General features: G+C 53.8%; 8 protein-coding genes across 8 annotated transcripts; 4 read left to right on the forward strand and 4 right to left on the reverse strand.

Annotated features, from left to right (window-relative positions):
• Positions 1-809: 809 nt before the first annotated feature.
• Positions 810-4,310, reverse strand: QC762_607140 (uncharacterized protein; the record flags this gene model as incomplete). The annotated part of the gene is given in 2 exon segments (XM_062892403.1): positions 810-2,296; positions 2,312-4,310. The coding sequence occupies 2 exon segments, from the start codon at positions 4,308-4,310 to the stop codon at positions 810-812; spliced, it is 3,486 nt and encodes a 1,161-aa protein (XP_062740938.1).
• Positions 4,311-6,250: 1,940 nt separating this feature from the next.
• QC762_607145 (uncharacterized protein) lies at positions 6,251-8,886 on the forward strand. The gene is made up of 3 exons (XM_062892404.1): positions 6,251-7,515; positions 7,770-7,891; positions 7,957-8,886. The coding sequence occupies exons 1-3, from the start codon at positions 7,439-7,441 to the stop codon at positions 8,241-8,243; spliced, it is 486 nt and encodes a 161-aa protein (XP_062740939.1). The 5' UTR covers positions 6,251-7,438; the 3' UTR covers positions 8,244-8,886.
• Positions 8,887-10,171: 1,285 nt separating this feature from the next.
• QC762_607150 (uncharacterized protein) lies at positions 10,172-12,316 on the forward strand. Its single transcript, XM_062892405.1, has 3 exons — positions 10,172-10,323; positions 10,397-11,016; positions 11,137-12,316. Exons 2-3 carry the CDS (start codon positions 10,954-10,956, stop codon positions 12,037-12,039), a joined length of 966 nt encoding a protein of 321 aa, XP_062740940.1. The 5' UTR covers positions 10,172-10,323; positions 10,397-10,953; the 3' UTR covers positions 12,040-12,316.
• Positions 12,317-12,529: 213 nt separating this feature from the next.
• QC762_607160 (uncharacterized protein) lies at positions 12,530-15,592 on the forward strand (the record flags this gene model as incomplete). The annotated part of the gene is made up of 2 exons (XM_062892406.1): positions 12,530-14,221; positions 14,507-15,592. Exons 1-2 carry the CDS (start codon positions 14,174-14,176, stop codon positions 15,590-15,592), a joined length of 1,134 nt encoding a protein of 377 aa, XP_062740941.1. The 5' UTR covers positions 12,530-14,173.
• Positions 15,593-15,913: 321 nt separating this feature from the next.
• On the reverse strand, positions 15,914-16,676 carry QC762_607170 (uncharacterized protein). The gene is made up of 2 exons (XM_062892407.1): positions 16,212-16,676; positions 15,914-16,113 (listed from the first exon to the last, which is right to left on the reverse strand). The coding sequence occupies exons 1-2, from the start codon at positions 16,501-16,503 to the stop codon at positions 15,974-15,976; spliced, it is 432 nt and encodes a 143-aa protein (XP_062740942.1). The 5' UTR covers positions 16,504-16,676; the 3' UTR covers positions 15,914-15,973.
• Positions 16,677-16,782: 106 nt separating this feature from the next.
• Positions 16,783-18,404, reverse strand: QC762_607173 (uncharacterized protein; the record flags this gene model as incomplete). Its single annotated transcript, XM_062892408.1, has 2 exons — positions 16,783-17,706; positions 17,763-18,404. The coding sequence occupies 2 exons, from the start codon at positions 18,402-18,404 to the stop codon at positions 16,783-16,785; spliced, it is 1,566 nt and encodes a 521-aa protein (XP_062740943.1).
• Positions 18,405-19,292: 888 nt separating this feature from the next.
• SEC11 (Signal peptidase complex catalytic subunit) lies at positions 19,293-19,936 on the reverse strand (the record flags this gene model as incomplete). The annotated part of the gene is made up of 3 exons (XM_062892409.1): positions 19,749-19,936; positions 19,478-19,692; positions 19,293-19,413 (listed from the first exon to the last, which is right to left on the reverse strand). The coding sequence occupies exons 1-3, from the start codon at positions 19,827-19,829 to the stop codon at positions 19,293-19,295; spliced, it is 417 nt and encodes a 138-aa protein (XP_062740944.1). The 5' UTR covers positions 19,830-19,936.
• Positions 19,937-20,069: 133 nt separating this feature from the next.
• QC762_607200 (uncharacterized protein) lies at positions 20,070-22,034 on the forward strand. The gene is made up of 4 exons (XM_062892410.1): positions 20,070-20,995; positions 21,058-21,313; positions 21,372-21,668; positions 21,728-22,034. Exons 1-4 carry the CDS (start codon positions 20,681-20,683, stop codon positions 21,832-21,834), a joined length of 975 nt encoding a protein of 324 aa, XP_062740945.1. The 5' UTR covers positions 20,070-20,680; the 3' UTR covers positions 21,835-22,034.
• Positions 22,035-22,851: the final 817 nt, after the last annotated feature.

Genomic DNA, 22,851 nt, shown 5'->3' on the forward strand with positions numbered 1-22,851 from the left:
GGGTTCGTGTGGTGTTTTGGGAGAGGAGGATGGGGGAGAAGGTAGTTGGGGGAAAAGAGATTGTAATTGTGTGTTTTTTGGTTGGGTTTGACCCATTACAGCGAAGTCTACCAAGACAGTTATTCGGGATATGATACATGTTGAGGGGTTAGTTGATGGTGAAGACATGGCAGCGGTAGTCATTTTATCAATCAAATACAAGCACTTCAAATTACTGAGGTCACCATCACAAAACATCATGTATTTGATCTCGAGATGTGAACAAACGCGCTCCTTTGTATTTTTCGACTCCCCTCTTCCTTCGCATTCACTAACTAGCCAGCCAGTCCCTAACTTACACACACCACAACATGCTGAAGAAGAACGAACAGAAGGGAAATATGAACAAGAAGAAAAGTCTTCACAGAAAATGAAAAGAGATGATGCTATGCTATTTTGAACCACCCAAAATAAACAAACAAAAAAAGCCCAGAATATGCCCCCCCCTGATCACCGTTTGTTTGCCCCCTTTGCCATTTGCCTTCCCCAAATAGGTACAAGAACCCCAGAGAGACCCTCGCCGTTTATAATGCTTTGACCCCCTTCCCTCCAGCCTTCTTCTCTTTTTCCCCCGGAGCTGATGATTTTTCGCAAAGTGTGTTTTGACAAAAGAAAGCCTCGGTTGCTGTCACAACGTCCCCGACGTGACAGCACCCGGTTGTGATGTGATGTGATGTGGTCTAAAACAAAAGAAATTCCTTGCTTCAAAACGTCACCCCCACCCTCCTCCAAGCAGCAGAAGCAAAGCCAGAGACAGGCCGAGGATCACTCTACATCACCTCCGCAGCCCTGACCTGCTCCTTGTTTCCCCCCGACTTATTCCCACCCACCCTTCCAAAAACCCCCCTCATGCCGCCGTCCACCCCCCCAGCTAAATCCAACCCCCTCGTCCCTGTTCCCCCGTTGTTGCTACTCCCACCGCCCAAAGCAGCAGCCTCCTGCTCCGCCTTCCACCTCCTAATCCCATCCCTCCTCTCCTGCCTCTTCTCCTCAACATCATCCTGGCTCAAATGCCCGATCCCGTTCCGCCTCTTGTAGCACAAATCCATCAGCGCGTTCGCGTCCAGCAGCTTCCGTGGAAACTGCTGCACAACCCCAAACATCTCCATCGGATCCTGCACCGCCTTGATCTCGGGCTCCCCCAGCTTGAAGATCGTCAACGCAACCCTAAACAGCGTCCTGCTCCCCTCGTAGAAAAACACGTCCCAGACTCTCAGGACCGTCTCGATGGGGAGAGTCCCGATGAAACAAGACATGAACCAGGCCGTCATGCAGAGTGTTATGGCAGGGAGCCGATTAGGATCGCTCACGCTCTGCTGGTTGGCCCTGTGTCCGCTGCCGGGGAGGCCTCGTTTGGGTTTCTTCTTTCCCCCTCCTCCCCCGCCCAGTCCCATGTCCTCGTCGCCTCCTATTTGCTTCCAGACATTAGGGAGAGAGTCCTTGAGCGCCACCATCAAAACCCCAAGATCAACTTTTGATCCCTCCAGGCTCATCTCGTGCGTGCCCGGAAGATAAACCCTGGTGATGACATTAAGCAACCAAAACGCCTGCTCCTCGGTCTCGACAAACAGCAGCAGTAACCCAGCCAGAAAGTTCAGACTCTGACAGTACCCGATCCGGGGGTTATACAACGCAAACGCGTGCAAGACCCTCCTAAGCGACGTGATGATCTCCGGCTCTGGCGCTGGCTCGACCTCGACCGCATCATCTCCCTCCTCACCGCCAACCGGACTACTCGGAGGTGGCGGCGCCGGCCTGGGCGGCTTGAACCGGATATTGTCAGGAAACGTCCTGTATAAATCCTTCTCGATGTCGTCCACAATCAACGGCTTTACCTCCCCCACCAACCCCGGCATGCTCCCCGGTCCGGTGGGATCCAACGCAGCCCGCCTCAGCAAATCTTCGTACACACCCCGGTGCTTGCTCAGAATCGCCGGTCCGCCCGCGTAGTAAAACCAGGCCGCCCCTCTCCAGTCTGGCGGGATGCCCTTTCGGATGAATCTCTTCGTCTTGGTGCTGCGTGGCGGGAATCGTATAGGTCGGTCCGTCATGAGCGAGTTGTCCTTGAGAAAGGCAATCCACTTCTTGCGTCTCCTGGACAAGTATTCGGTATAACCGGCGTTCCAAGCGTCATACGCCTGGCGGGAAACATTAGGACCCGCCTTTCGGAACCCGTACCGGTCCCGGGCGCCTGGCTCCTCCGGTGGTTCCTGTGGCATTGGTGGCGGAGCGCGAGATGGCGTTGTAGGGCGAGAAGCTGGTATCGGCATCGCTGGTATCGGCATCGTGGGTATCGGTAGCTCTGGCTGTACAGGCGACAAGGGCGAAACTGGTCTCTCTTCCTCCCGTTCCACCGCCTGCTGCACTGGGACATCATCCCCATCCACCAACTTGGCCGAATCGTGCTTCTCCAGCCCTTCGGCTTCAGCCAGATTTCTCTTCGCGATGTGCTGTCCAAATCCAAAATCCTTCGGCAACGAGTTCGTTGGCAGTAACGACTGTCTAAACTTGGGAACCGACTGTCTCGAACCCGGACTGCCCATCGGAATCGCGATGCCAGTTGGCGCTGGCAAGCTGTCGTTCATCGCTTCCAATATCTTCTCCTTCACCACGTCGGCGTCGGAATGGTGGCTGCTTGCAGGCCTCGAGCTGTTCCTCCGTGGCATCGGGTTGTCCAAATCAGCCTGCGCAAAAATGTCCTCGTCGTCTGCAAACCTCATGCTCTTCCGTATGCTTTCAATGTCCGAATCGTTGAACCCTCTCTCGTACATTCCCATCACATCCTCCAAAAGCCCATCGTCTCCAATGATGGAGCTGTGCCACCAGCTTGCCCGAGCATAGATGTTAGTAATAGATTGGTGATCCCCGACGCTGCTCGCTTTGGTGAGAACGCTGTTTCTCTCGGTTCCCGTCGCCGTGAATAACGTGCCCTGAGCCGTGGAGGATGTGAGCTGGGATCGAAAGCTCGACCGAAGGGTTTCGTCCGGTGCTGAGAGCCATGGTGGTGGCTCTCGAGGTTGAACTGGCTGTTGCTGTTGCTGTTGTTGCTGCTGCTGTTGTTGTTGTTGTTCTTGTGCCGCCTGCTCTTCCCGAGCGTAGGCCTGAGTGCCACTACTACTGGGACCCAGCACCGATCTCGCAAAGGGGCCGGCCAAGGCCGCAATGGGGGCGTTCATATTTCTCGGAGTCTCGCTTCTCGGAGCATGATCCTGCGACGGGCGAGGCGCAATCGAGGAAAACGTACTGGAAGACTGCGAGGACGAGCCAGACAGTCTCCGAAGCCTAGGCCACGGATTTCCGGGCGCGTGGGATTGCGCGTGTACTTGTTGATAATCACTCTGATACTCTCCCGACTCTTCCAGCGTCGGCTCCACCTGCGGGCGACTCAGCCCCATCCGTCGTGACGACAAAGCACCATCAGACTGCTGCGACCGAATGCTCGTCTTCCGTGGCCGAGAAAAGTTTTCGACTGTCACGACAGTACCTTCCGATGGGGTTGGTGTGCCTCGCCTGCTGCCGGGCGGTGACTCGAAGCGCGACATCATCGAGGCTGGAGACATCGCCCCCCCGATTTGCTCGTGATGTCGGGCAAGGAGCGGGAACTTGCGTGGCGGCTCATCGCTCGGCGGTCGAGAATGCGCCCGCGATGGGGGCTCCGATTGCGGTGTCGGCTCAGGTTCTGGTTCTGGTTCTGGTTCGTATGCCTCAATGATGAAAGGGTTCGACGACAGGCCCGGAAAAGCCGACCTGGGCGGCGGTCTCGACACGGGGTTCGACTCGGCCCTCATCCGAGCACTGCTGTTCGGAAAATGGGAGGCGGTCGGTGTCAAGGCCGGATTTCGCCGAGCATTCGGGGAGCTATAAAAGAAAGAGTCGCTGCGAGGAGAAAGGAGGTCAGGGGGGATCTGTCGGCGGTCGTGTGATAGATCGAGCGTCGGTTTCGGCGAGCTCGACGGTCGTCGTTGGTGGTTGGAGCGTGTTTGGTAAGAGTGAAGATTCTGGACGGGAAAGTTGCGGGGAGGATAGTGCTGATGGCGCTGGTTGTATTGCTGCTGGTAGTAGGAGTAGTCGGTCTGTTCGTCTGGTTTCGACCAGGGTCCGGCGTTTGGCCATTGTGGTTTCGCTTGCTGTCGGGAAGCGGGCAAGCCGTGGTGCATCATGCTGCTTGGGGCGGGATAGGCCGCACCACCACCATTATTATCATTATCATTGTCACTGTCTCCTCCTCCTCCTCCTCCTCCTCCTCCGTCTTCTCTGTGATGGCCCAACATGGCGGCGGCCGATGTTGTTGAAGAAGAACGGCGGGTGTGTGCGGTGAAGGCTTCAATCCTTTAGGTGGAGGCCGTGGTGAAAAATAGCATTGGGAATTGCTTTATTTTAATTGTTATTTTCCCCAGCGCGTCGTGATCAGCGCCCAAATGAGCACGCAGCAGGCTTCTGGGCTGCGGATGCAGGGCCTGACACCGCGCTGGAGCCGGGTTGATGGTTGTTGGGATTAGTGCCGGGGAGGATCCCGGGAGCACCTGCGGAGTAGGTGGCCTGCTTACTGCCTTGGTTCGAGTTTCCTTTTCAATTTCAAGACTCTGTCTGTTCTGTTTCCTGACCATCTCTTGTCTTGCCGCTGGAAGGATACGACCGTTTCACCCGTCCAAGGTAGAGCCGGGTGACAGGCTCCGAATAATTTGCAGTCCTTGTGGTGGTTCTGTCTGCGGTTGTGCACAGTGGACGAAGCAGCAGCCGTTCGTCGCGTAACAGGGTCCGGGCAACGCACTTTCGGCCCGAGGCCAGGTTTGAGTTCGAGCTTCTCTGCGAGGGAGGATATCGAACCCAAATTGCTGGGAATTGGATGAGATTACAGAGAGAGAGAGAGAGAGAGAGAGAGAAAATAAATAAAACAAGCCGCGGACAGCCCGATCTGTAAGGCGGGGCAAATGGGCGGAGCATTCATTGGTAAAGCTTCAGCTTTCGTGGCCCTCTCTCTCGGCTCTCCAGAACTCCATCTGATTTATTCGTCATGTTCCCCCGAAGCAGGTACGACTGTGCAACTCTCGGAAATGGTTGTTGTCGTGCCATTTATTGGCTGACCCCCAGTGCAAAAAGACCCCCAGGACATGCAGAAAGGAAAACAAAAAAGCAACAATGCCCCCCTCCAAGACCGACATCATCGCCGCAGTGGGCTGCCGTTGTAGGGGATGGTGGGAACCCCTAAACGCAAACGGCTGCAGCGATCTACACAAGTTCCCCCCCAGCTGGGTACTGTAAGTTTGTTTTCTTTCTCCTTGACCCTGCATACATAGATGCTATCCCATAAAAAAGGTCCATTGTGACAAGTCACCATCAGGAGACAAACCAGCAGACTCATACAGAAATTTCATCGCAATGCTTGTTCAATCGGGAATGAAAATGCTCCCCTACCCCCTCCCTCCCCCTGTCCGTTCGCGAACCCGCAGTTCCGGACGACGACTCGCGCTTGTGCCTTTGGCGAGGGTCTTCCGGGCCACTCTGTGCCTGACACTAGACCTATCCGGGCAATGGCTCCCTGTTGTGGGTCTTCCCATCCATGGATCGCAGCCCTGCTCGCCCTGTCGTCATGGAAGCCTTCGAAAACTTGGAAAATTTCTAGCTTGGGATGATCGCCAGGGGAAAGGACGGATGGACCTCTCATCTTAAATTATCCCCTTCACGAACATGCCCAGATGTGACTCTATTATGTACATAGCTCCGGTGCTGTTAATAATTATACAGTACCTATATCACCGCCTCTCGTGTTGCTACTGTTGGTCAGCATCAATGAAGGTCCCAGGAGGTGTAGTCAATGCGCTGTATCAATCGCGAAGGGGTCGAGTGTTCCTCTCCTCCAGCTACGCCGGACTCTTTGATATCAGCTTTGCCCTCTTGGCACTCTTTGACTCTCGGCCATTGTTTAACGGTTTGCATCAAACGGCGAAGAATGATAACAGATAAACCGGAGTACTCGTCATAGCAATCCCATGTGATGTGTCGAGAACCTACCTGACCTCGTCTCGAGCATCTCCTACATCAGGAGAGTCCGTTACGCGGAAGACATGCAACCCCAGTCAAATTTACAGGTTACAACGCGTCCGACGCGACACAGCAGAAACCGTTCGCGCTGCGGGGATGAGAACCTCGTACGCCCTTTGCACGATGCCGTCTCGATCATGCTGGGCCTGACGCTGTGAAGCATGTTCGTCTTGTCGCCGATCTGAAGAAAACCTGGGCCACCGTCTCGCTAGAATGTGAGAGATCTCGATGAGCACGCCATGAACATCATTCGGGACATGCCAACCGATCCCCACCTGATATCCCAGTCCGGAACCAAACATACCGAAGCAGCAACACCTCCGTTCTTCGGCTTCGGCACCAACTCCAACAACAGAGAGGTTCTGTTCTGCTGGAGCCGGCCCGGAATGAAGGCATTGGGAAATCTATCGGCGATGGAGCCGGCAAAATATTCAACCGAGACATGAGATGGACAAAGCTCCTTCCAAGCTTTTGCTGTCACGTGAGAATGTCAATGACGTTTTCTTTTGGAATCGACCATTCCGAACGCTAGCCGCAATGCTCGACATCCCTCAACCGTTGCTTGCTGACAGGCCCTCCCTATTGCTCCGATTATTCCTGAAAAACTGTGCCGCACGCAGTGAAAAGGCTCACTCACATCGTTACGTGCCGTCACTCCGTTACACTTAGAGGGAAAGAGGTCCGAGCTCCTGCGTCAATCAGCCAGTCGGAAACGTCAAATTGCACACCTGGACGGGCAGATGCACAAGCCAGAATGCGATCAGAGTCCCCCCCTCTCTGTTCTCTGTTCACTGTGCTGTATGCGACACTGGGCCAACTGCTCCGTTCCTTGATACCCGTCACCGATGGAGTGATGCCTCAGGTTTCCAACTTCTCCAAAGCGGGAAGAGGCCACGCCCACCGTAGCTTTGAGAGAGGTGGGAGCTGGGGGCAAGCTTCCCCTCTCCTCCCCCGCCCACACCGCCCACCTCTGAGGCCCCCCCCCAAGTTGCTCTGCTCTGCTCTGCTCTGCTCTCCTCCCCAGCTGTGCGCGCGCGCAAAGCCTGGCTGGCTTCCCTCCCCCTCTCTGCTGCTCCCCCGCCCCTTTTCTGCTCTCCGTCCTTCCCACCTTGTAATCCCGTCCTTGGCTGCTGGCAAAGAAAAGGTAGGTACGTACCGTTCACACCGGAGCTCCAGCCTTTGCCCGTCTACCACCCTCCTCCCCCCCCCCCCAACTCAGCCTTTCCTCTCTCATTTTTCTCCTCCTTTTCCTTTCCCTCTCTCCCATCCAAGCTTTCCCATCAAATCCAACTCTCCACGCCCGTGTTCTATCCTTACACTCTTCAATTGATATCTTACCACACGCCCTTCCATCAAAATGACCGGCCGCAAGAGAAAGCAAGAGGAGGAGGAGCTCGTAGCTCTGCCCAGTGATGACGAGGAGGAGGAGGAGGAGTAAGCCCATCCCCGTGCTCCCCTGATGCTGGTGTTTTCTGTAGCTGCCTTGGATGCCATTCCCCATCGTCACTGATGCGACGCGACTGGTCTGAACGCCATCAGACCTTGTGTGGCGAAATGGGCGCTGATGTCGTTGGCGCATCCTACTTTCGCGGTGGTAGCCGGAGCATTGTCTCCGTCGACAATTGGGAGATGGCCATGATTTGCATGCCAGATAACCCCGAATCTGTGGCTGACTCGTAGCGGTGCAGGTATGTCTCTGACGAGGATGACGAAGAAGCCGGCGATAGTTCCGGAGATGACGGAAGCTTCAACGAAGAGGATGCCGAAGATGACGAGGAGGGCGAAGAAGAAGACGAGGAAGCTGCCCCGGGTATGACCAGCCTCGCAATCCCATTAACTTGTTTTTGGCGCGCTAATCATCTTTCCTCAACCAAGCTCCTCCCAAGAAGAAGATAAAGACGGCAGCTACCGCCGAGGGTGATGCGCCTCAGAAGAACGGCCACATGAACGGTGTCGCCGAGGATGACGAAGGAGATGACCAAGAGGAGGAGGATCAAGAGGGCGAGGAAGAAGGCGACGATGATGACGTCGAAGACGAGGAAGGTGCTGAGGAGGATGAGCCCCCTATCGCTTCCAAGGGCGTCAAGAAGGCTGCCGCACCGCCTGCCGCCGCCGAGGGCAGCGCTGCTGCTGTTGCCGCTGATGGTGACGACAAGGACTAATGGTGGTGAGACATGGCTGTGGTGGTGTTGGCAAGTTCCTCGCGATCCATGAGCCCCCATTGTGTGCGACCTCTCCTGCTCTGAAGGCGTTGGCGTTTGTGACCACTGATTCGTGGCTGGCTGGATGCAGGAGGAAGCGGCTGTCTTTTGTTTGCTTTGGTATGCGTGCGCAATAGGTACCGTCCTCGTCGATCTCAGCTAGATATATATATCCATGTCATGAACTGCTCCTGTTGTTGGCGTTTGCGCTATACCGACTTGTAGTCAGCAGCATGGGGTGTGAATTGTAATCGGTTGCTTACATGCTTGCCCCTTCGTTGCTGATTTGGTCCACGTATGGACGGCGGCCGAAGGGGGGAAGCGCAGATGGGGCGGTCTCTTCAAGGAAGAACAGAATGGATGAAAAGGGAAGAAAGCAGTGTCGTGTTTTACACCAACCTACCTAACAGCAGCCCCAGTCATATTGTCGATTTGGCGAGGCCCACACCATTGGCCTCGTGATGCCCAATCTTAGGCTGGGACATGTAGTGCCACATCGACAATGGGGGCCGAGATCCGCCAAGCTCTGGCCTATTTTGGTGGCCATCAGTTTGATAGGCTTGTCGAGTAGGAGACCTTTTGAGATATTTGGTTTAACAGCGGCTGAGGGAAGAGGTGTGGGCGCAGTCTCTGCATATGTGCATGTATGGTCGTCTGGCTGCGTTTATGCCTTTCCTTTCGACCGGTTCGTTACTTGCGCAGAGAGGCTGATGGTGATGACCTCGAGAGCCGTGGCTAGCCTTTCTATGCCTGGTCCAAACCGACTCTGGTTGTTGGGGGAAAAGGAAGCATACTGATCCCAGCATCTTGAGTCTGCAAGCACATCGCCAACTCAGGTCTATTCTCGGAACTGATTCCGAACTTGCCGAGAGTAGCAACCAAGTTCTTGACAGAGCTCGAACTCCCTCTTGTCTCGATTGTCAACCGGAAGAGTTGTCAATCCGTACAAGTAACAGTCTCAACGAAAGCTCTTTGGGACAATGTTGTCCCATTGGGAGCCCTCAAAATACCGATTGATCCTCCTGAAACATGGCTTCTCACTAACCAGAGACAGAAAATGATAGCTCGCGGTCGAAATAGTGTATGTAGGGCTCACCGTTGACAGCTACCCAAGATCCTTGTTGTGCCGCTAGTTGCCGCCGCAATACGAGCTTCACCACCGTTGTCGATGACAGACTTCGTTTGCTGTTTCCGCTTTGAGGATACCGAGCATAAAAAAGCGCATGTGGTAGTAGCGGCTCTGGCGGGGCTGTTTTTGGGACGGCGCTACGATAGTTGAGCAGGTTGGCGAAAATAATAAAAGAAGCCGGATCGTCGCCGAGCCCTCAAACGCGACAGTGAGCTCCGCTGCCTCGTGGCAACTGGGTCCTGGGATATCGGATCGGCCATTCGGGATCCGGGGTTTGGTCTCTTGGGAAAAACACAGATCGGTGCTCGGATGAGCCACTGCCAACATCATGCCATTTGTGCTGATGAGAGGATCGACTTGGGAGCAGCAAAGACTTGGCCTTCATTTCTACAGCTAGGTTGATGCCGAGTGTCGAGAGCTACTCATACTCATCAGTAGGCAGAGTGGATAATGTGCTGTGTGTGTATCCATAAGGCTGGCTGGGAGAGGGGTCTGTTGTTGAGCAGAGATCGTGAGAATTGAAGTCTCTGTCTTCCCCTCTTGGCATGACACATCAGGTTCGCTTTCCCCTGCCCCAAAGGATTGACATGCATCGGGACTTGATGGAGCAGACTCCACAAAGATCAGTAGTGGATATCTCGTCCCTGGCGGCTTCCTTTTCGCTTGCTCTGTCTGCTGTGCGGGAAGGAACTGTCCATTGAGGTTCTTAAAGGCCTCGACAAATGGCTTGGCAGGGAATGCACGATAAAACCAGCTACCCCACCTCTCAACTGTCAAACCCCCTGTGCAGATGCACACCAGTCTTCCACACACGCCTTCACACAGCCCTGGGGGAAGTCTTGGACTGTTCTGGATTGCAGTTGTCAAAAGATGGGACCACACACCAGCTGCCCGACATGGCGCCATTTTCATGTAGGCTGCTTGCCCCCCCCCCAAACACTCAACGCACATGGCGGACGACTCCATGATCTGACATCATCCCCAGCTATAGGCTCGATCCCCCGGACTGACCCGCTCCCAGGCCTCGAAAGGGATGTGGGAGGATGTACCGCAGTAGGGACAAGTGGGCGGCCCGATCGATTCTCTTCCTTTTCTCCATTGCTTATGCCGGCCTGCCGGGAGCGGCAACGCTAATGGCTCTGGAGCAGCCGTCTTCTTGGACTCGAGCAGCCCATGGCCCCCTGCGTGGTCCTGGGAAGGGGCCGTGGAGTGGTATTGAACCTAGGCGGGACTTTGCGAAGAAGGGGGGTCTGTGAACACGAAGGGGCCAGCCTCTATATAAGACTTGACCTGGAGATCAGAAGCCAGCGGGACGGCCAGATATCCACCAGCAAAGCAGCTCTCCCGAGGTACTAGGACACGCATCCTACGTACGACCGTACGATTATCAGCCATTCTCCCCAGTTCTCTCTTCCATTCCGCCGTTGTGCTTACCTTTGACGCTCACCGTCAAGAGCATCATCACATGGGTGCTGCCGCAAGACAACGATCTTACCCACTATCGTGCGTTCGACCCCTTTCGAGATACTCGTTGGAAAAGTCATGGAACCCAGCGCGACGAAGACCAGCATCATGATCAAGGAAGCGAGTTCCGGTGCTGACGAGGTGAGAAATATTCGTGGTTTATTGTGGCGGTCGTGGTGTTACCAGACAAGTCCCGGCGTCACGCCACTTTTGCATTCATCATTTTCTGGATTCAGCTAACCAAGGCACGTTGGAATCTAGACCTCGGTGTCGGCAGTACCCACCCCAGGCTATGGCTATATGGGTCAAGCCAGCTACGGGGCTAACGTCGTCCCATGGAGCTTGCCCGACGCACCGTACACAGCTTCTTCGTTCTTTGAGGAACCATCCTGCGACTTCTTTTCCTTGTCGAGGACTCCATTTACTCCATTTGTGGGTGGAAATTGGCACTTGTCCAACAATCTCAGTCCCGAAGTCTCTCTACCAACACCATTCAGCTCAGTAGGTTCCAGAGCGGGCGTATGGAGGGGCGAACCCGGGGGCGAGTATTGCGAGCATGAGGTCTTCTCCCCAGTGAGCGAACTAGCCACCATCGATATGGCAAATTCTGTGACACACACCAAGAGGTCTTGGTCTGAGGAGTCGTCCACGTCGGCCAAGCATCAGCCCAACGACAAGATCAAGGCCACCAGTAGATCAAAGGGTCGTGGCAAGCACAATATTCAGCTGCGTACCGCCTCCCGCAAAGCTCGAAAAGGAAGTTTGGCGCCAGCAACACCTCTATCTCCAGCTGAAAGCGTTCACAATCCCGGTTCAGCCAGTGATGATGATGACCTCACCCCTGAAGAACGCCGTGCCAGACGTAACCATAACCTTGTCGAGAAACAGTACCGCAACAGGCTGAACGCCCAGTTCGAGCGCCTCTTGGCCGTCCTTCCACTCGAGCAATACAAGGGGGGTCACCTGGGTCAGGGAGAAGGCTGTGATGGATTCGCAACCGATGAGAAGAGAATGAGCAAGGCCGAGGTGTTGGATTTAGCAACCAGACGTATCAAGGCACTTGAGATGGAGAAGGAGCGCTTGAACAGAGAAAGAAAAGAGCTGCTAAGGAACATGGACATCATGGCTGGAGCCGTTGCTCAGGCAGCCAATCAAGGACTTTGATTGCATTTTATTAGATTGGGTTTTGGTCAAAGGTATCGGGTTTCGGTCTCCACACTGGCGCGATGGGGAAAAGGGTCACGGTACAAGTTCAAAATATGGCATGCTGTTACAAGACAGATGGTGGGGATCAAGGATGGAAACTTGTTTGAAAAGCATGGCGAGAATTGTGGTTGATAGCATTGGCGTTTCTTTTTCCAACAAAATTTACTGTATCTGCACTTGTACTTCATTCATCTACGAGTTTGCTCCAACACAATCAGGTTTTCATGGTCCGGTATCTGGCAGATGTGTTTCGGGTGGCTGCTTCTGACAGCAGCTTTGTTGCTTTGTTGTATCTTGCTGATTGGAAAGAGATGCTTCTCCTGCATATCCATTGTCTGTAGAATGCATATGCATGATTTACAAGTTTCGACCGTCAAAATGTGTGGGAAGGCGCTATCTTGACCAAGAGTGTTGGACTGCTGGCGCTCCAAAGCCACCGGGGCTTTGAGGGAAGGCGGGATTCTTTTTCAGGCAGGCACTGCTTGTCCAGTTGTCGGCAGGAATCCAGCAACCCTTACCCACAAACAACTTCCAACAAGCACCCCAGAATTGATTACGATTACGACTCCTCCATGTTCTCGATCGAATCAGACATCGACCCGATGGGTGACGGAACGCCAAGTCTGTTGTCTGCATGCAGGGCAGCCGCTCTCACTCGCTCGCAGAAGCACGTTCACCGGTTCTGCCAAGGGCTTTTTCTCTGGTGGTATGATGCCTACGGTATCCGTATACCACGTTCCAAGCTCGAGATGTTGATTCTGACTCCCGAGGTCCCTTAGCTAACAAACCTTCGAATCACTTTCCGGAGATGCCCGTTTCTCTACCATATTAAGCCACCCCCATGAACTTGGATCAACCCCGCGCACCTCGGAAAAACGAGGGATAGAATACCCGAAAAACCGTTCAACCGGAACTTTGGGACCGCCTCTCTCAACCCACGAGGAGGGTTGTCGAGGATGTTGTGCGACACAAGTTGCCATGTCTCGAACTGGCAAAGAAGCAGGGACTCACGTCATCCCGGATTTGTCTGCTCTGCGAACATGGCATGCGTGGCTTTCTCCCTCGTGGAAACGAGACCATGTTTGTCTGGATGCGCCGTGTCTCAGCCCCTACCCCTAGCCAAGTGCCGAGCGTGGAAGAAGAGAGCGCGAGACGAGGTCGAGGAATCAAGGCGAGTGCTTTATCCGACTCCAGCTCTTTAGTGCCCAAGATTATGGCGACTTGGACATGATTGCTGAGCGGACGATCAGTACCCAAATCTGCATTTTGTTCCAGAAAAGCACTGGACTTGTTGGGCTCGCCGCCAGGGGTCAATCAGATCGAGTGTTCGAAAGAACTTGACGCCACGATTCTAGGGCTGAGTCGGTAGTTACCGCAATGGCATGATCGGCGAGCCAAATCGAACCACAGCTTATTTTTCTCACAGAATACTGGCTCCAATCTCCGCCGCGGCAGCCTCTGAATATGTACATGTACAGCAGCCCTTGACAACCATGTCGATCTCCCGCTCTGCCGAGTCTCGTTTGGGGAACGGCACGAACCACATGCTCGGGGCTGGACCTGGAAAGGGGAGCGACGGGGATTTCAAATCGATTGATTCAGAGACACTGACCTGACTATTTTCTCGGATAGATCTTGGTTGTAGTAGCTTGCATCGTGCCCCGAACTGGCTCGGGCCGCTGCCAACTTATGGTCAGATATGCGCGTTCCCCTTGCTTCCAGACAGGAGCATTATCGGCCGCTACCCGTGTGTCGAGTGTGCGCCTTTGGCGGCATTGGTCAAGCCTCTGGCACAATGTCCGTTTTCGATTCAAACACTGTACCTGGCTCGCAAATGAAGCCGACGCCTCCTCAGAGTTGACATTGTTGGTCCAGAAGAAGAAATGTCTGCCATGGTCTAGCTGGGTTCATCACCCTCTACGACATCACAGGGCAGTCGCCATGTCGCTTGGTCACACGAAGGGGGGACTGCTCGTGGTATAAGTTTGTCGTGATCCGGACCTCCTTCCGGTATCGTGACCTCCCATCAGTATCATGAACATGCTCTGCATCATACGGTCATTTCAACAAGCTTGCTCTTTCAATTTCAGACATGGACAACACTTACTACGGTGGTCACTACGATGACGAAAACCAACAGGTACGACTCAGTCCTTGGCATGACCTGTTTTCATCTCTATTTCGTTAGCTCCCTTTGGGCCATCTCATGTCCCTACATGATGCACGGTGACGTTTGTCAGGACCATATAGATCGGTTCGGGACCTCGGTCCCTTACCGCAACCGTTGAGATGGCATGACTGGTAGCCTCAATGCTGCCGTGTTGTATTTATAGCATGTGTTCCGTCTTTGACAACGACTCGGCTATTCGGGAGGGGGTGACCTGTTGTTGCAGTGTAGGGACCTCAGCTGACAACCGCCAACCAGAACATTCCATCATACCCCTTAGCTTTCGACATTCAGGAGCAGGACCATGCCAATGCATCCGTCTTGTGTCCCAGCTCAACCTCCCCTTTGGGGGGTTCGATCTCGATCTCGCCGACTGATCGCTTCAGCAACACCGAAGCATACGGGGACTATGACTCCCGCGGTATCACTTCCCTCATGCCAGAAAGCTCCTACTCTGCCCCAACCGAGCCGGTGTCTGCCTATGACAACGCTTCACTGAGCATGTCTTCCGGTCCGCACAGCTTTCCCTATGGGCAGATACACGACGAGCTTGACGGAGGGGTGATGAATCAAGGTCCTCCTCCACCGACTGGCTGGGGCCCCCAATTTCAATCCTTCACGCCATATGCAGAGGACCCTCGTGTGGCGATGGGTGTTGGTGAGAGAAGCAGTGGTGTTCCTTACCAATATCCACCGTCAACAAGCAAACGTCAAAAAAGCCACGCCGCCAACCCCCCTTTTCAAGGCTTGACGATTGATACAATGACCATGAACCCACACGGTGATCGACGACCTCACAAGTCGGCGGCGGCGGCGGCCAAGAGGAGCAAAGGAAAGAAACCATCAGCTCCCACAACGAGTCTCTCCTCTCCCACAAGCCAGTCAACCATATCCAGCGGCAGCGCGGCACCGAACTCACTCCCTGAAGAGGACTGTGACTCGGAGCAGGAGCAGGCTGTTTCGACGGGCAGGCAAGGTCGTCATAACGCCCGCACTAGGCATAATATGGTTGAGCAAAAGTACCGGCATAGGCTCAACACGCATTTTGATAAGCTGCTGGAGGTGTTGCCGTCGGGGGTTGGTGTGGGCGGGATGATGATGGGGGATGGGTATCAGAATACGTACCAGACGACATATTTGGGGGGGGATGGGGGGGCGCCGAGTTTGGAGAGGGAGAGGAAGGTGAGTAAGGCTGAGGTGCTGGATCGGGCGAGGTTATATATACAGACGCTGGAGAGTGAGCATGTGAGGTTGCAGCGGGAGAGGGAGGAGTTGAGGGGGTTGTGGGAGGGGTATTATGAACGGGCGGCGGGGGTGGGGAAGGGGTTGGATGGGGGGGTTTGATGGGGGTTTCGTTTTGTTTTGTCTTGGGATGGGTTGGGAAGGGGTTGGAGCATATATATATATACACCTCGGGCAAGTCATTTTGGGCTGTTTTGGTTTTGCAGAGGATATGAATTTTTTATGTTGGTTATTGTTGGTTGGGTGGAGATATATAAATGTACACCTACCCGCGCTTTCTTTCCACATGATATCAGTTGAGACACTACCTACCTTATACAGCGTGAATTGGTAAGAAGAAGTTTTCCAATGAAGTTGCTAGTTGAGCATGGACGAAAGAAACTGCATGGCTGGATCTCACGTCGTGATGATAGAAGGTTCATATTGAGATGAAAAGGTTTGATTTCTTTGGGAACTTTAAGCTAAGATAGGTAGAGATGTGTTCTAGACAGAGCTCCGCCCATCATTCCTCGGCAGGCCCTCGGTGTCGGTGGGCTCTTTGTATGCCCCCTTTGGGGGGGCTGCGCCACGGGTGACGGGTTTGGTGCTGAAGATGATGTTGGATTGGTCAATGGCTTGTTTGTCTGGGATTTTTCTTCTGTCAGTCTGATTATCTTGTCTGGTCGTGCCTTTTTTTTTTTTTGTGAGATCTCATTTGACAAGGGGTGGAGAGGTCACCAACCGAGTTGATCACTGCTTGTGTTGTTGGTCTGGTTGTTGTTTTTCACCTCGTCCCTGGCTTGCTCGTCGGCGATGACCTGCACTGGCTCGTGCTTGTGGCCTGGCCGGGAGACGTACGAGTTGTCTGTGTCGGCGTCTTGGGTCGTGTTGGGGATTAGCTTGGAGGACATGATTGCTCTTGGGGGGTTTGTCGTGATTGTTTGATGAGAAGAAGGGAATGAGGGAGATGGAGTTGAGCAGTGGGTGCTGTATTTGATCATGAAATAGAAAGGGTCCAAGGCAACACATGACATCACTTGCACAACCCCCTCAACAAACCACTAGGACGCCGTTGACAGCATCAACCCCAATCAAAAGGTCTTGGACCGGCATGTGCGGTGCCGATTGAACGACTCAGAGGCTCAAAGCGGGACCTTGGCAGCTCCGCACACAAGCATCTCCAGTAGCACCAGATCAAGGAAACTTGGCTTCCCAAAAAAACCAAAAAAACCAAAAAAAAAAACAGGGTAATATTATCGCGCTGGGTATCCTCATTAATAACACATCTTATACAAATACATGGCTGGCATGTTTCACTTCTCAGCCACGCCCTTCTCGGTCACGACCTCTACCTGCGCCGCTGGCTCACTCTTCTCAGCCACGGCCTCCTCCTCCCCCTCCGTTGGAACCTCCGGCAGCGGTATCTCCGGCAACGGCGCCTCTTTTTTCCCCGCCGTAGCAGCAGAAGTCGGTTTCGTCGTCTTCTCTGCCGCAGCAACATTCCCCTGTCCCGCCGCAGCCCTGGCACCACGCATCGAAGACCGCTGCTGCTGCGGCGCCGGGGCGTTCTGCACAAAAGGGTTATACGGCGCCGGGGCGTAATACCCCCTCTGACTTGTTCTCACTCGTTGAGGTTGCTGAGGAGGCGCCGGCGTCGGCATAGGGGAGTAGTAACCCCCGTATTGAGCCGCTTGTTCGGGTGTGATGTAGGGGATAACCCCGTGAACAGACACACGCTGTGGTTGTCGTCGTGGTTGTTGGGGTGCCCAGCTTCCTGGAATTTGTTGGGTGGGAGGAGGAGGAGGTGGTGGTAATGGGGGGTGCTGCAAAGTTGGATGTGGTACATGCTGGAAGCCGGCGGGCAGAGGGTGGGAAGGATCATACGGGATCTCCACTATCTGGACCTCCCGTCTGGCTCGGTTCCGCTGGTGAGCCTCGCCGCAGGCACCGACGAACAAGACGAGGTGAGTGAAGAATAACACAAAATCAAAGGCTAAAAGGGCCTGGAAGAGTGCGAGTTCTTTGTCGGCTGTGTCCTGGTTGTCGAAATACCGGGACCAACCGTTGTATCCCCCTACGTTGGTGACATAGTGAACCATGATGCCGAACCCGGCCACGGCAAGGGCACCGACAATGAGGTTGAAGGTGATTAGCCATCCTGGGTGCAGGCCACGGTGGTCTTTGGAGAACCACATGGTCAACATCTCGATGACGATGAAGACGAGGGAGAGGATCGCCTGGTGATGTTAGCACTTTCCAACAGTGAGAGAGAGGTGAGAGATGGGAGACATACCGCCGAGGCAGAAACACCGGAAATGTACGCTGATTCATGAATATACCAGTACCCGTAGTCTCCCGCAGAGATATACCCCGTAGCAACACTCAACCCGATAACCAAGGCCGAAACCGCAACAGCAAAGAGCATTAGTCCAATCTTGACCTTGTGCCACTTGGGGTTGTGGGGGATTTCATAGGGCACTTCATCCTCCTCGCGCCGGGCGTCGTATGTTCCAAACACCGGCTGCAGATGGGCCGTTGGATGCGGGCCTGGGAGGGTGTCGAACCGTACAGCACCGCCCGATGGCTGCCCACCTTTTTGCGTCTCCTGGTGGGTTGGCGGGAGTGGCGTTGGTGAGAGTGCTGGGTTGGCATCGTTTACGTCCGTCTGTTGCTGTGGGGCGGCATCGTTTACCTCCGTCTGTTGCTGTTGACTGGCCTCGGGAACGTTCTCCTGTTGCTGTTGACTGCCCTCAGGAACATTCTCCTGCTGCTGTTGACTGGCATCGCTAACATCCCTCTGCTGCGGTTGACTGGCCTCGGGAACAGCCTCGGCAACAGCCTCAACAACCCCTTGCTTCTTTTGCTCAGTCCCAGCCTCGGCTTTGGGCTCCTCCGGTTTTGGCTGCGCAGCCGCGCTGTCGTCGTCTGCCATCATCCAACCCGTCCGTCCTTTCTATTTCCGATAAGCGCTGATAAGTACCTCAGTCGTGGGCGCGAGTTGATGGCCCGGATGTTACTTGGTAAATATCAAGCTCAAGGCGCGATATGATGTCGCGCAAACACTCAGTTGGGACTCATAGGGGAAAAAACGAGCGCGATTGACGAGAGAAATCCCATCAATGAAGAGAGAGGGGAAACAAGTGGAACGAACCACCAGCGACAGCGACGACGACGTCGTCTATTTAAAATTGCTTTCCAGGCATCACTCTGGGCCTTAGGGCCGCCCCCTGGCTGTTGGTGCAGACCACAGGGGTTAGCTGTCGCTTGGCATTGGTTCGCGGTGGAACGAGGGGACCGCCAAGAGCTCCGTTTTGTGATGTTTTGGGGAATTTTGGTCAGTGCTTGTGAGGAAATAACGAGATGCATGGGACTTGTGTAGAGTGCTGCTCCGTAATAAAACCCTCCAGTGACTCAACGAAGCCTGTTGGAAATGCTGTAGTTGCCTTGCTTGGTGATTCATGCCACTGATTTCGTCCACTGTGCGGCGTCCGTTGGAGGCAAAGTTCCTGCTTCACTCTTCCGCAGTGAAAATATCAACTTGGCCGTGCCCGTTGGGTATGGGGTATCATGTTCATAAAAGGGAAGCTGTCAGTACTATTACCAAAGATTTGACACGAAATCGCGCCGTGCTTGAACCTCTTTTGCCTTTTAACACTTTTTACTCCCGCTGTAAAACAACCACCAAGCCCATTATCCCGAGCATCACCGTCTTCATCCATGGGTGCTCAGACAGCATGATGGTGACATAACCGACGAAAGGCATATATCCAACGACGCTCCTGCTTCAATGTTAGCATCCGCCCAGAAAGAACAATGCTGGTCACTAATCAGGAGCAACGCACCCAATAATATCTTCCCTAACCAGGTAGTTTTGCCCAGGGGCGTAGAGCTTCGTGTCGTCGGAATCGTTGTTGTCTCCCTTGGTCAAGAGCTTTGCAGTCGGCCTAGAATACCACCTGTCAATCACAAATCCCCCTAAACAGCCACCACTGCCGCCGAATAACGAACCCAGTGCCAAACTTGCTGATAACCCTGTGCACGATTGGGATATCTTTATCCCTCACGTTATACACCACCACCTCGCCCACGCTCGTTTCGGTAAACAGATTTCGGTTCCAAAGCAGAAGCAGGTCTCCTCTTTGGAAGGCAGGCTCCATGCTGCCGGAGAGGACGACGACGATCGGAGAGGGGGAATCGCTGATGACGGAGAGACCTTTCCACATCTATTATTCATTTTGTTAGCGGGCCTACTCAGGGAGCTGGTTGGCAGGGAACGCACCATAAAAGCCGTGGACAGTATCAGGCCAAAGTTCATGAGCTGGGCGGCGGCCTGCCGCGGGTTTCCTAAGGCTGATAACATGTCTGCAGTATATGGGGAGAAATTGGTGTATGTGGTGCAGCCGGCAGGAGACGTTCGTTGCTGCGGCTTGGGAAGAGTTGTCTTGAATTCCAGGAGCTCGAATGGCTGATGGACGCGGAGACCACGGTGTCGAATTGGCAGTTTGTGATTGGAGCGTAATGCAAAGAGTGGGGCCGCTTTTTGTGGGTCATTGACTTTCTGAGAACCTTTGTGGTTTTGGAGATGTTCACCTTTTGGAGACCACTGTACTTTTCTTGACTTCCATAAGCACTAGCTAGCAATGTGTTTGCATCTACATGAGAGTTATGCTTTTCTTCAGAACCACTGACTGGAAGCGTCCAACTCAACTTTCTCTTGGTAGCTACGTCTGTCTTGAGACGATTTCGCTCCAGTCGTTTGACACCTTCCTTCCATGTTGAACGTAGCCTTCAAGGCAAGTAAGTGCCTGTTGGCTATTCTGCTCCACGTCTCGGGCCCCGCTCATTGGGACCGTGTTTGCAGATGCCCCCCGTCTTGTTATCTCTCACAGCTCAAGCTCCCTTGCTCATGCCTTCCAACCGGCCTGCGGATGGTCTGAGTTGATGAAGGCGTGCCTGCCTTATTGATGTCTTTCAGACTCAGACCCTCAACTTCCTCTCTGTCCTTAGATCAAGGCCACCTCTCTCTCTCTTCTATTCTTCGATCCTCTAAGATTCGACATCTCGCTCAACACCTCTTTTGGTTGCAAGTTGTTTTATAGCCATTGCTTCCTCACTCTTTGCTCAATCTGTTTACACAAAGCTCACGCAGAGCCCATCTGCCCCACGCTGCCTTCGCATCTCTAAAACACCGTCTCTTTGAGTACGGCCAGAATGTCGACCGAAGAGCGAGCTCCGCTCTTGTCGACCCGCCAAGGTCTTCCTGTGGCCAACAGCTCCTTGACCGTTCAGGACCATCCCATCTTTCTTCGAGTTTGCCATTCCCCATGGCCATGGGTTAGCCAAAGCTGTTTGGTGTACCTTCGCGGTCTCATCTTCTGCTACCTCACGGGTCTCGCCGGCATGCTCTTGCGCTACAAGTTTCACCACGAATATCCCCACAATGAGGGAAAGTCCAATTGGCATATCTTCTTCGAATTTGCCTCAGTGGCCTATCTCTTTTTCTGGCTTTATCACCTCATTACCTTTGTGAGTCGGTTCTCCGAGTAGCTATCCAAGGAACGGTCGCTGACGTCTTTGGTCTTTTGCAGTGCTGGAGCTTTACCCATCTCTTTTTCCCCGACGTCGACGAGGATGACAACAGCTGGGAATCTGTGCTTTTGTGCAAGATGTCTCCACCTCTTCAGACACCAAAGTCCCGCAAGCGCTTGTACTTCAGCATCTTCTACACCATCTCCCATGTGTTTGTCTTTATGAACACGCTCATTTACTGGTGCATCTTGGTGCCGAAGGGGTACGGTCACCTTCCCAAGGGCAAGGAAGGCGAGCCGGTCTCGGATTCAACTTGTGAGTGACGTTTGGTTCAACGGACCGTTCGGTTGGGAATTTACTCATGAGACAATAGGGAAGGATTTCTGGGGCCACGGATGGTTCGAGCCGTTCTGCATTCTCAATCTCTACCTGGTTACTTCGCTCATTGCCCTCTTCGAGATCTTTGTCTTGAATAGCATCAAGCGCCAGGTCCCTGTTCCTGCGCACGTTATCGCGACGGTATTCTTTCTCTCGGCTTACCTTGGCTGGGCCGCTTTTGGCAAGTGGTTCACCGGCTTGTATCCATTCTTCTGGATGGATCCCGAGATCATGAAGATGACCGAGTACATTGCGTCGTATGTTGCAGGATTCTTGTGCCTTGGACCTACAGGTGAGCAGCCATTTGCAGCAATTTCATGGTCCGATCTATGCTGACATCATGAACCACAGTCTTCGCCTTCATGTATGGACTCATTGGCATGCGCGAGAACATGACTCACAAGGATGATGGGGACAAAAAGCAGCCTGCCCACAACAGGTCGCTCTTGGACGAGTAAACAGGGCGACAAGGCGACATATCGGACCCAAGTCAGTTTCTGTTGGTGAAGGAGGGGTGACTCATGTGAGAGGAAGTGGTGTTTGACATGCATCGTTATGTTCTTGATGGAAGATTGGTATTGTTATGACTGATGCGGAGGATCCTGTCCGGTAGTGTACACTAACACAAATGAAACAATAGAGGCAATCATTAACTTCAGGTCTCATGACTTGCAGTTCCTTTGCACCGGCAACGCTCCAAATCGTGAGGCTGACAGGGGTAGTTTGATGTTGAAGCTCACCAAGGGAGCCCTGGCCGGCACGCCGGCCAAGAGGGGCGGCCCGCCGCTCCTTTCTTGTCTTAAAAATGGCCCCACCTTCCCACCACAGTGGTTCGTGTGGGGTAAGCTTGGTTCCCCCTGACCAGTCAACCGCCCTGCTGCCCTTTTCCCATCAACCTCACCCGAAGATGGAAGCTGTGCGGATACCGCCAGTTCAGTCAGGTCGAAGTGCAGGACTCTCCATCACGGCCCAATGGGAGGAGACACTCATTGGGAGATAGATGTGCCGCGTGGCTAGTGTGATTCGATCTCTGGGTCTTTGATGGACCTATACCAGGTATCACCCCCATATCGAGGTGTGTGTGTCTGTCCGGGAGACGATATCACGGGCGTGCACGCACACAATTCTGTCAGAAGCAAGTGTCCGCCGAGACCTCCCGGGTTGTGCAGAGGAGGGAGAGCAAGCGCCGGCAGGTGAGGCTGTGCCGTGAAACCGATTCTTGCTTCGCTGTCACTGGAGGGTTGCTGAACACGTGCCCCGCAGAGGCAAAACCCATGCTGCACAATTGGACCTGTTGGAATCGTTCCCAAACTTTCCTAGAGGATGCAAATACAATGGCAAAAGCATTTCATTTGTCCTTTTATATCAATCCAATGGAGAATATAGGACTGCTTAGCTAACTCTGCAAAAATAGTTGAAGCTGCTGTGATGGAAGTTCATGGACGGATGGAGCTACCCCTCATCTGAAGTGCCAC

Source organism: Podospora pseudocomata, chromosome 6 (genome assembly GCF_035222375.1).
Source record: "Podospora pseudocomata strain CBS 415.72m chromosome 6, whole genome shotgun sequence".
Lineage (NCBI taxonomy): Eukaryota > Fungi > Ascomycota > Sordariomycetes > Sordariales > Podosporaceae > Podospora > Podospora pseudocomata.